The sequence below is a fragment of the Rhinolophus sinicus genome, chromosome 3 (assembly GCF_057876585.1).
Source record: "Rhinolophus sinicus isolate RSI-liver-muscle chromosome 3, RSI-T2T, whole genome shotgun sequence".
NCBI classification, from domain to species: Eukaryota; Metazoa; Chordata; class Mammalia; order Chiroptera; family Rhinolophidae; genus Rhinolophus; species Rhinolophus sinicus.
This window is the reverse complement of record NC_142503.1, coordinates 158836724-158849799: the sequence shown is the minus strand read 5'-3', so window position 1 is coordinate 158849799 and position 13076 is coordinate 158836724. Positions and strand designations below refer to the sequence as shown.

General features: G+C 38.2%; 1 protein-coding gene across 1 annotated transcript in view; it reads right to left on the bottom strand.

Moving 5' to 3' along the window:
* Positions 1 to 10995, bottom strand: part of PIAS1 (protein inhibitor of activated STAT 1) — a 113440-nt gene extending 102445 nt beyond the window's left edge. The window contains exon 1 of the mRNA XM_074327512.2: positions 10898 to 10995. Coding sequence (XP_074183613.1) covers positions 10898 to 10921 — 24 coding nt within the window. The 5' untranslated portion in view covers positions 10922 to 10995. The remainder of the gene's footprint in view (positions 1 to 10897) is intronic.
* Between the last annotated feature and the right edge of the window lie 2081 nt (positions 10996 to 13076).

Here is a 13076-nt window from a genome sequence, read left to right as displayed (position 1 = left end):
TAAGCAAACTATTTTTTCTTTTAAATTATAAGAAATATCATGGGTGAAAAAGTGAAAAAGATATTCCTATTTTAAAATAGACTCCTGTACTATGAATCTTGTAAAAAGAGTGTTCAGTTCTCAACAGTGTTCAGGTTCTCGGACTCTTTTATAGTCTTGAAAATGGAGTAACTACCCAAAAAAACGTTGATTAAATCTGTTCATATTTACTGCATTAGAAATTAAAACAGAAATTTTTTAAACATTTAGTATCACTTAAAAATAGTCATTATTTGTTAGCATAAATCATGTATTAAATTTTTTAAAATTGTATTCCAAAACAACCAAAAATTTATTGAGAAGACTGTCAGTGTTTTACATTTTTGCAAATCTCTTAAATGTTTGACTTAATAAAGAGAGCCTGATTCTCATATCCGCTTTTACATTCAATCTGCTACATTAGGTTGTTTTGACTAAAGTACTATATGAAGAAAATTCAGACTCCCGCAGATATGTAGCTGGAAAAAGATTAAGTATTTCAATAGCCTTTTCACACAACTGTGGATATTCTTTGATCCCTCACCAAAACTAAACAGTGGCAGTTTCTTAAAGGGTGTTACAATATGGAATCTAAAACCCTATCTATGAACATTTCCTACTCTGATATATTGAAATCCATTGGTCTATCTTCCATTTCAAATGGCTCTTTTTCACCCATGCATAATTTTGTAACACTAAGCATTGGTTATTTAGAAAATACTGGTTCACTGAGTTACATGGTTCTTTCAAATGTTGACACTTGCACTACACAACTTCAATATATCACAGTCATAACTACCACTGATTGTATTTTTTTAAAAACGTCAAGTACTGAGAAACTGTCAAGCTCACAGTAGCAAATATAAGTCTTCAAAATTCTATTTTGGCTTGAATTTTATCATTAGCAACAAAAATAGTCAGTTGTTTTTCTTGCAGTGACAGGATCACTTTGTTTACTTTTGAGAAAATGTCTGCTGAATACCCAAGTCTAAATAATCACACTTCGTCAGTATTGAGCTCTTTCATGTAAAAATGTTCATGAAAAAAGTGGGGGTTTCAGTTTGCAACCCAAAACAAATGCACAAATGCTTCTCCTCAAGACGACTGTTCTTCAGCATTTAGAAGGGCTTTCCTCATACTTTCCATTTCATCATACACAATAGTATTAAAAAGACATGTACTCAAGGGTCAAGATTTAATAAAATTAAAACTTTTACTGCTTCATAAAGGACATTCTTAAGTGAATCTGGCTGGTGTTTTGTTTTTTTTTTTTTTGACTTGAGCATGCCTAGTGGTGAATAGTGCAGTGACTACCAGTACGACGCGCTGCCACTGCCGTAACTCATGCTGATGTGCCAGCAGTTTTCCCCCTCACTGCACCATCAGTGCAAATGTCAACCTAGGGGAAAAGCAAATCATGTCCTGGTATTATGCTGAAAGCAGTTTTGACAGACCCTCTGAAATGGTTTTGGTGATTAACAGGGGTCCACAGACCAAACTTTGTAACAGCTGGATTAGAGGAAAGAAATTGAGAAGACAGTCATAACTCAATGGCTGATGGCCTAGAGGAGGGATTGTGGAGAACTACATGGGAGGCATGAAAACAGGAAGGGACTATAGAAGACCCCTAGGGTTATTAGCACATTTCCAAACAGAGGCTTTGGTTCTCTTAAGCAATGATGTACCCAGCATATCTACCCAGTAGCTGATCTTTTTGTTTTTAAACTTTTCATTTTAAAACTGTTTTAGATTTACAGACATTGAGAGTTCCCTTATACGCCACACGCAGTTTCCCCATTATTAGCATTGCATCCATGTTACACACGATGAACCAATATTAACACATTATTATTAAAGTCTACTTTATTCAGATTTCCTTAGTGTTCATCTAACATCTTTTTTTTTCTGTTCCAAGATCCCATCCAAGGTACCACATTGCACTTAGTGGTCATGTCTCCTTAGGCTCCTCTGTGCTGTGACAGTTCTGATCATTTTTCAACACTCCTCTCCTCCATGTGACAAAATTCTTTTCACTAATAATAACTAAATAAAACAAATATGGCCAGGAAAAAAAGGCAGTCAGTAAAAACTTTCTTTTATTGAACTTCATATATACAATGTCAAATAAAAATGGTATTCCATTTAAAAAGCAGCTAGTTCAGTGCACATTTCCAACAAGTGCACAAGTTCTTTTCCTTGAGTTAACCACTGGATTTGGTATGCAGTGAAGTGCTTTACAGGTACTTTTCATTTCATCACACAAAATACATTTTTAAATGTATTCAAGGAATGAGACATAATAAAATTATTAAGTTGTATTGTTTCATCAAGGACAATAAGTGTAACTGGCATTTATATTTTAATTTCAAGTGCAAGGTGATGTACTAAACTTGTACAGTTTAGTGCCACTGCCTTAATTCCTGCTAAAGCAACAGCAATTTTACCCACTGTTTAGTTTGCAAGTGCAAATAATGCCTTATTATTATTAGGAAAATAGCTTTGACCTGGAGGACCCCTCAGAAAGAGTCTGGAGAACCACCATGGAACTGGGAAATAGACTTTGAGAGCCACTGTAATAGATGATGAATTACTTGTATGATAACAAAAGATAATTTTTAGTAAATATTCCATTATAACAAGAGTGCTTAAATACACACATACTTGGTGATATACTCAAACCACTGGTAGCCTGGTACCACACATACTGTTAGAATTTAAACAGATAGCGAATGACAGAGTATGATAGATACTTCTTGAATAAATAACAATTACCAAGTATCCATCATAAGCTAGAATCTGAGCTAGGTGCCTCTACATTGCCTTTCTTGGGTAACTTACAGAAGCCCATAGACCAGAATGATGATTTTTAAAGTGAGAAAAATATTTATCCTGAAATCTTTCAGATCTTTTTTTTTTTTTTAAGGTTAGACCTACATGACTACAAGAAAAAGTCTTAAAATTCACCAAAGCACAAGACTGCATGTTAAATTCTATTTTAAGCACTATGCCATGCATGAAGCTAAAAACAGACATGCTCACATTCAGAAACCCAAAAACAAAATGAACTGCTTTGGGGGCGGCTGGTTGGCTCAGTTGGTTAGAGTGCATTGCTCCTAACACCAAGGTTGCCGGTTCGATTCCCATATGGGCCATTGAGCTGAGCTGTGCCCTCCACAACTAGACTGAAAACAATGACTTGATCTGGAGCTGATAGGTCCTGGAAAAAACACACTGTTCCCCAATATTCCCCAATAAAAAATTAAAAAAAAAATGAACTGCTTTGGCTATGTCTTGTCAAAACCCCATAAGACCCTACATTCCATTTTTCCTTAAGCATTACCTGTTATAGTTTTCATTTCTTTTTTTGAGTGGAACCCCAAAATTAATACTATAGAGGTTACATTAAATATGGCAATTATTTTTTAAAAGAACAGTGCAGCAAAACCATCAAAATAAGTCAAGAATTTTTAGACCTATACATTGATAAGTTCAAGAGGTAAACCTATGTAAACATACATATGAAATATTTACTGCTAAGAATAATGAGCCTATCTCATTTTGGAACATGTCAAGAAAAGATCTTCAATATGTGTTAAGTGAAAAAGGCAAGTCAAAGGATACTATATATAGTATGATCCCATTTAGGTTTTTAGAAAATATATTTATGTACATGTACATTCATTTAGTAAATACTGAGTTCCTTCTATGTGCCTAGTTTGTTCTGCATCTAGATACATACGCATACAATAAATTACAAATATTATAGACACACATAATTAAATGCCCACAAAGAAAAATTAATAGCTCAGACACAAAAGGCTATATATATGATTCCATTTATATGAAACTTCCAAAACAGGCAAATCTACAGACAGAAAGTAGATTAGCGGTTGCCTAAGGATGAGGTGAGTTGGGGGCAATAGGGGTGATAGCTGAAGGGTGCACGATTTCTTTCGGGGATAAGAAAAATATTCTAAAATTGGTTGTGGTGATGGTTGCACAACTTGTGAATATATTAAAAACCATTTAATTGTGCACTTTAAATGGATGAACTGCATAGTATGTAAATTATATTTCAATAAAGCTGTTATGCTGTCCCCACAAAAAAAAAAAAGGATACTAAAATAGTTGCAGGAGGAGAGGGGTGAAGATAATGAAGGCTGTTAAAATTTCACACTATTTTACTGCCATATCATTGCAATGAAAACTGTATTTATTATTTATATAAGGTAAAGAAATGTAAATAAACCTAAAACAGTCTTTCATAAATTATTGCGGATTTAATGTTGCTCAGGTTCCTCTAAGAAGTAGCCATAAAAAAAATAAATTGTGAAGATATGACCCTATCTCAGAACATTTACAATTTAGACTGACAAACAGATGTGTGCATCAGGCCCCTCACTAACAGAAATCTGGAACATAATTTGTTCATTTGACAAATCTTAAGTACCTATTGTGTCCACAGGGAAGGGATGGGGGAGAATGGAGTGGTGTACAAAGCAGAACACTAGTCAATGAAAAGAAGCAACCTAACAGCTCTGGCTTCAAGTTAAGGACTTTTGCAATATAATGGAGGTGACAACACAAACACACACACACACACACACACACACACACACACACACACACACACAAACACACACACACAGAGGGGCCTGGGGTCAGACTACAGAAAATCTTGAGTACCAAACCAAGAGTTAAAACTTTATCCTGTTTTCAATGGAAAGCCATTGGAGTGACAGGATGAAAGCAGTGCTGGGGAAAATTAACCTGGCAACCAAAGGGAGGAAATTGAAAGCAGAGAACAGTAGGAAAGGTAAGAAAGAGATGAAGTTTTAAAAAATAGGAATATATGCAACAGTCCTCTGAGTGTTAGTGATATTTCAAAGTTACTACGTAGTAATGTTCAGAGTTTATGTTTGTTTTGTTTGCTCGATCTAAGGTGAAGCAGAAAATTTTAAAAGGTGGTTTCTTCACTTTGATGAATTTTAGAAATGCATGGCAAAAATGTTTACCAGAAAATTCTGAGGGAGGAAGGACTGGGGGAGTTATCTTTTCATGGGATACCAATGAAGCCAAGGGTTGAGGGAATCAAAAGCAATGGGAGTTCCACACTTTTTAACATGGAAGGGGAATTATAATAACAAATATTTTGTAGTTCGAGGAGCACAACGTGTATGGCAATTAGCACTGCTGATAAATTTGATAGTAAAGGATAACTAAGTACCTTTAAATTTCTCTATCACCTATTTAAAAAAAATTCTAATGATACAATTTATTACATAAATGCAGGTTTAGGTGGGGACCAAATATGACATATCCAATTTATAGTATGATCAATTTCACACCTTTAATTTTACCAACTGTCCCTTCTATAATGCAATATTTTTCAGATGTTGCACGAATAATATTCTTGACTCAATTCACATATGCATTTATTAATTGATTTAACCTATAAAGTTTCCTTTTTAAAACAGAAAAATGTTTTCATTGCCTACATAACATCCTTTCTGTAACAGTCTCCTGGAAGCAATGCTACTTACCAATCTAATACTATGACAACACTTCTCTGTGAGATTAAAATTACAAGTAAGGCAAATTTTCATTTCCACTTTCTCTATATTAATGCTTAGCAGAGCTGTTTTTTAATGCCAGTTAAAAACAGATGAGCATCTAAACAAGGTACATAATCTTGCAATATTTGATTGTGATATAATTTCCATAATCAAACACTTGAAATAAATTATACATGCTATTTCATAATCTATTTCATACTTATCAAATGTTCTGACTCAGAAGCAATGTTTACTTACATTTTATAAAATCTATCTCTGTCATAAAATAATAATACTGACAGGTTTATGAAAACAAACAATAAAGGTATAGACGATATCAAGAATTACTTGATATCAAATCAGGAATCACTTATTTCACTCACACTCCATCTAACCAAAATACCACTGCATTGCTTCCTAAAATACCAAAAGGTCTGTCATATTAATATATTTAGTTAGAATTAAATATTTGAAAACTTTTAGATCAGGCTGTTGTCAAGACATTGTTTAAAATAGCAAAAAAAGTGGAAATAATCTTAATTGTCCAATGATAAGGGACTAGCGGAATAAAATATAATGTTACCTTTGAAATGATCGTATAGACCTATGTTTACTAACCTGGAAAGAGCCATGAAAATAGATTACAAATGAAGACTAGTGTGATCTCTTTTTGTGATGAATATACAAACCCTTATGTTCACAGAGAGAAAGTCTAAATGGATAGAAACCCAGATGTTAACCATGATATTTCTAAGTGCTGAGATTACAGGTGCTGTTTATTTTTCTACATACTTTTCAGTATTTTGAAATTTTTCCCAAGCAAAATGATATTTGCCAGAATTAATGTCTATGATCCCAACAAACTCCGAAATCTTCCTTGTAAAAAAATCCAAGTTATATTAGCAACAATATCACTAGAATTCTTAGTGAGTAAGGCGCTGGAAAAGGATCCAGAACTAACAGGGCACCGCTAAGGCAGCCTATACAGTACCACAGGACTTTGAAATCACAAGACCTGGGGTGAAGTTCCTGCCACCTTTATTTGCATGACCTTGTGCTAGTCGCTTACCCTTTCTGGGCTCTCTTCAGAGATAAAAGGGAGATTTACCTGCCTTTCCTACCTCAAAGAACTGTTGGAAAGATCAAATGAGACAATATGATACATTATGAACTGCGAAGTACTATATATAAGACAGTATTCAAATAGTTAAAAAAGGGGTGGGGGGGGGCGCTTAATACCAGAGCAGAATACTTCAGAAAACACAACAACTAATTCTATGAAATAATGAAACAGATTTTGTTTATTTTTAAAAGCTACATCTCATTGTAAACTCCCAGTTTTTCAGGAACTTAGATACTTCTTCCCAGTTCCAACCACAACAACTATTTAATATTTTTATCCCTACCTACCAGCAAGAAAGGGTACGAATTATACTAAACGCAAAAGCCTCAGCAACAGCATGTTGATGGAGTTCACCAGAAGACACCCAAGGTTAATCAGCTATGGACTCACGACTAAGCACTACAGCAATCAACAGGGATTACACGAGCCTCTGAAGAGAAAGACAATACAATCACCCAGGAAAAGGCACTATTTCAAAACAATTATATGAAATCCTTAAAAACTAAAGTGTTTTATCAACTGTTTTAAAATGTTCATAAAAATGGTGACTTAAAACAAAAGCCCTCTAAAGGCGGCACTTGACAAAAGCAAGTTACGGAGATTCAAATCAAATCCATGAATAAATTGTCATATTTATTTGCTTCTATCTGAAATAAAATAACAGACAAATTATACCCCAAAGATCACAATTGAGTGGCTATTTCTTGAAAATAAAGAGGCAGAATATGACAACAGAATTTACTGGTATGCTTATTGATACTTTTAAAAGTATGGTTTTAAAAGTATGGTTTCTCTATCTATTGAATTCCATTATTTACTCCACTAAAACGATGAACAACTTCCTTCCCACTGTTCCTCCCATTAGCTAAAATGGCAATATAACTTGATACGAGTTGTAATTCAAACAACATTTGTAATGGGGGAAAAAAGTATTTTAAGAGGATCTACCTGAAACTGTCAGATTATTAACTTCCAAGATCATCAGGCCATCACACCCTCCTGCTTTTAAGTTCCTAAAGGTAATAAATTGCTCACTCTACATTCTCACAAATGTCATTTATGGGTAGTCCCCTAATGAAAAATTAAACCTTTCATAAACAAATGTGCACAGAGAACTCATTTTGATGTGTGATTCACAATCTAATTTTTATTGACAATATCTTTAAGTGTTGCAGCTTGCACTATTCCTACAGAAGATACAGATCTATCCACTTTTCCCATCTGATCTTTGCAGATTTGTTATAGATTTAAAAGGAACTCACTAAAATGGACCATAAGGAAAATAATTACGAATACAATCCACAGTGAAATGAAACGTAGGTTGTGAATTAAGGTAACAAAAAAGTCACTGCATTTATTCAAAGCCTTCTAGTTGGAAATCCATTGGAAGTACTGTATTTTCATCTGAAACTTTGAAAAATCTGGATTTTTCTTAACTCGTACTCTGACTTCTCCTGTCTTATTAACTGTGTTTCCCTGAAAATAAGACCTAGCTGGACAATCAGCTCTAATGAGTCTTTTGGAGCAAAAATTAATACAAGACCCGGTATTGTATTTATTATGTTATATTATATTATAAAGACTCGGTCTAATAGTAAAACAAGACTGGGTCTTATATTAATTTTTGCTCCAAAAGACGCATTAGAGCTGATTGTCCGGCTAGGTCTTATTTTCGGGGAAACACGGTAGGAATAAATGCTATTCACCTCCAAAAACCACTAATAAAAAACCATCAGAAAATATAATTTCCAAAAAGAGTATCTTCCAAAGCTTACTGTACAGCAAATTATATACACACATTCTAAAATAACTATGGTAGGCGTTCTTAAGATCATCTCACCCTACAAAAATAAGAATAGCAAATCTATCCACAATCAAGTAGTAACAAAAATTTTAATACAGCTCACTAGCTAAGCAATTTATCACAGCTCCTCAAAGAATTGGGCACATGCAATGACAGACCAGGACGTCAAAACAGTTATATAATTTGAAAAAACTGTACAACGGGAACATAAAAGTAGAAAACAACTCCTCTGGAAAAAATCAAGTAGATTTTGGAGAGAGCAAAAAAGGAGAACAATTTTAGAAAAATGTTTCCCCCAACTGTTTAGCGTTTATCTGATACAGGCTCATTTTTGTAAAGAGAAACTTTACCTAACAAGACTCACACCAGGGATCTGATCTATCCCCAAAGGCAGTTTCTTAAAATGAGAAAGAACAAAGGAGGAAATCTCCCAGCATGTGCTTTCCATACCAGTTTCTGTGGACAGCATCAAGAATGACAACATAGCCAGCACAAGCTTTTCAGCTTTACTGTGTGGTCCATGTATACCAGAATTGATTAGCTACAATTCGAAAGGATTTCAACAAAATAAATATTAGCAGGCAAAGATCACACAGTGACTCTTTTTAAGAGTAAAACTATAGAAAACATGTATCTTAAAGTTGTGTACTCTTTATTTCAAGAGTTAATTACCTCCAAATATTCTAATTCCTGAGGCTTTTTCACTTCAGCCAATAGTTTGAAAATGGAAAAAAACGAAAACTAACCATTCTAAATCTGCTCTCGCTCAAATTAATTTGTAATTAGCAGTAAATGAAAAAAGAATAGCAGCCAAAGATAATGCCTTAATATACAAATTTTGGAACGTTAACATAAATGTTCACATTGGGGGAAACGATCTTTCAGCGAAGCTCTCCACAGAAAAACTCTGCAGAAACAAGCCTGGTGTTTGGTTGCTCTAGAAGTTGTCGTTACATTATAACGGGAGAAAATTGTTTAAATGATTTTTATTAATTATAAAAAGAGGACCCCTCAAAGATTTACAACTGTATATCCCAATCTCCACTGATAGAAATGTCAGTTCTCTGGGTCAGGGTATAACCAGCTGCTTGGTTCACACACAAGGAAGCCACAGAGAAGGAAGATCGCGTTCAGATCCTTGAAATAATACGTTAGTTAAAAACTGCTTGCTACTAAACCAAAATTATTCAAGCGGAGCCCCATTTGTCACAATCCAATCATAAGGGTTCCACCCCCTCCCCCAACTGCTTGTGTAGTGGTATACTTGCTTCGGTAAAGAAGCCATCATCAGGTAAAGAAGATTGGGGTGGGAGAAAGAGCGGGGAAAAGGGGGGCACCCTTTCATCCAATTTCGCGAGGCGTGAGTAATTGGTACAGTTGAGAGGAACGGAGGAACGTTCTATTTATTGGGGGTTGAAGTAGGATGAGGGAAGAATTTCGTTCAAATCAATATGGCCAGCAAGATGTCCCTACAAACAAAAGGCAACGGGGGGATATAAACACGAACCATTCACCTCCATCAGCTATAGCATCGCCATCATGGTGTGTGCAGAGACCCCCAAAGGCCCCTCTCACCCTCCACACCAGCCAAAGGAAGAGAGGATAAAGAAGAGAGAGGTACTTCCCACCACCCACTACTGCTTCCAAATAGGGGATTTCTCCCCCGGGTTGCCCAAAATCAGAGAGAGAGTAACGTCCCGCCCAGGCAGACTCCCCCGCTATCCCTCAGCTGAACCCCAACACCGGCCCGGAGCTCACTAAACTTTACTGGAGCTTCTCCCCACATCCCCACCCCATCGCCCCAGGATCGCGCTGCCCACCAGCGGGCCACCTCGGGCGCCTCCTGACAGGCGGGCAGCTGGGGAAAGCCAAGTCCCGGGCGGGGGCGGCAGGGAGCAATGGAGGGGCGGGGCGGCCGGAGCCAAGTTCCCGGGGGTCTGAGGAAGAGCGCCTGACAGGAGCCCGGGAGTGCAAAGGAGGAAGAGGAAGCGGCGGCGGGGAGCTTTCCCAATCCCCCCTACATGTACACCCTGTCCTAGCCCCCGCTCCCCATGGGGGGCGGGGAGGCTGACTGGACGCGGAGGAAGCCGAGCCCCAGCGGTAGCCGCAGCCCCCACCTCCCGACTCCGGATCTCTTCCCTCGCCACCCCCACCAGAGGCGCCCACAACAATAACACGCCGGGGACGACCCGTCAGCGCCCCCGAGGCACCCGGGGCCCGCGGCCCGCCGCTGCCGGGCTCCCTCAGCTGAGGCCTGGTGCGCCGCTCCTCCCTACAACTCCAGACCCGGGTGGAGTCAGGCTCAAGCGGCCCCCCAGGGTCGGACCCATCCCCCCTGGCACCAGCGGCGCCGTCTCCGCGGCCAAATATTAGAAGTGAATTCGAGCTGCGCTTTACCTTTAGTTCCGCACTGTCCGCCATCTTGCGTCTGTCAGCGCAAGCGCATTGAACCTCGCCAGGGGCCGTCGCTAGACCCGCCCATCTAGCCAGCCTGGCCCCGCCTCGGCCCGTCCCCTCTCGCCCCTCCACCTCCCCGGCCCGCCCCCGGTCTCCTCCTCGCTTCTGGAGTTCAGAGCCCCGCCCCTGGCACGTACAGCTGCGAAACGGACACGTACTATTTAAATAATGGCGCCAAGCAGGGAGATTTGACAGTTACTCCCCCCTCGGCTTCCCCAACCCCCATCCTAGCCTGGCTAGCGCCTCCAAGAGAAAGGCCGTAACCAGAGGGCTGCTGGCCTGAGCCCCGCCCCTCCGCAGCCTGAGGATCCCTTCAGCAAAGCTTCGATGGCTACTGTCACATGAAACAATAATGTCCCCCTCCCCCAATCAGCAAGTCCTTTCCAGCACCTGCTACCTACGAGACTACGTGTAGACTAAAAATTACAATCCCTTACATTTAAAGATCACTCGGTGAAGGCATTTCCAGGTTTATTAGCTCAGATCCTCACGACAATCCAGTAAGGTAGGCAGGGAAGAGTTTACAATTCCCGTGATACATATTCAGAAATGAGAGCTCAGAGAAGAAAAGTGACCTGCCCAAGCAAGCACTTAACTGGGGTGGCCTAAGACAAAATTCTGAAGATGTTAATTCATTAACTTCTTTGTGTCAGCAAGTCCTTAATTAGTGACCATGTTCCGGCCCAGTTTCTAAAGTCTATATATACATTGGGAAATTAAATACAAGAGTCCCTGCCCCCCTGTAGTTTTCAAATCAGGGAACAGACAACCAATAAAGATACAATTACGACTGGTGATGAGTACCAGAAAAGAGTAAATGGTCCAGTGAGAGGAAAAGGGGTCGGGAGGAGCTGTATTTAATCCTGAAAGGGCTTCCCCCACTAAATTAACATTTAAGTAGACATGATGAAAGAATATTTCACACCTTTTCCTCTCTACTGAAAACTTCCTATACCTCCTCCCCAACCCTCACTTTTTGCTGCTCAACTTTGCCTCACATCTCAGCAAAAAAAGAAAGAAAAAAACTCCCTTATCTTTTCACCATAGAAACTACTCTTATAGGCATTGGTAACATTTGGGTTACCATGAATGAAGTGTTCCTGTGCCTGTGAAGGCCAGTCCATCTACCAGTGACCTGGATTCCTTTCACTCCCACATTCCTAAAGATTTTATTCCTCCAATTACCTCACCCTCCAGCATCATTATTTCCCCCCTCTCTGTTAGATTACTCCTATCAGTATATAAACATACTGAAGTACCTCCCATCTAAAACAAACCTCTCGACTCCAAAGTTGCCTCCAGAACTGCCCTATTTCTCTGCTCTCTTCACTGCATAAATTCTCAGAAAAGTTTTTCAAGCTCTCTTTACTGTGCTGTTTCCACTTCCTCACTTCACATTCACTCCTCAGCCTACTCTGATCCAGTTTTGACTTCCCTCAAGATCACTTATCTAGATTACTAATGATCTCCATGTTTCCAAAGCCAACAGCCAATTCTCTATTCTTATCTAAATTGACCTCTCAGCAGAATTGCAAACAAGTGACAAGTTTCTTTTTTGTTTATTTATTTTTATTTTTATTATTTATATATTTATTTAATTAGTTTCAGGTATGCAAAACAATGTAATAATTAGACATTTACACCCTCACAAAGTGATAAGAATGAAATTTTACCATTTGCAACGATATGCATGGACCTAGAGAACATTTTACTAAGTGAAATAAATCAGAAGGAGAAAGACAAATACCACATGATTTCACTTACATGTGGAATCTAAAGAATAGACTAAACAAACAAACTAAGCTTTCTTTCTTTTGAAACACCTTTTCCCCTGAACTTCCCTCAATATCTCACCATCGAGATTTTCCTGTTACCTCAATGGGACTTCTTTCCAAAATCCTTTGATTTCTTCCCTTTGGCTTAATCTTTAAATGGTAAGATTAAGATTAATCTTTAAATGTTAAGGCTGTGTTCCAGGGCTCAGTCCTTCTTTTCTCTATTTTACTCTCCCCAGGTGATGTCATCCAACTCCTTGACTTTAAGTCTATAAACTAATGATTTTCAAATTGCTGTCCAGCCCAGACCTCGCCAACAAAACCCAGATTCACAAATCCAACTA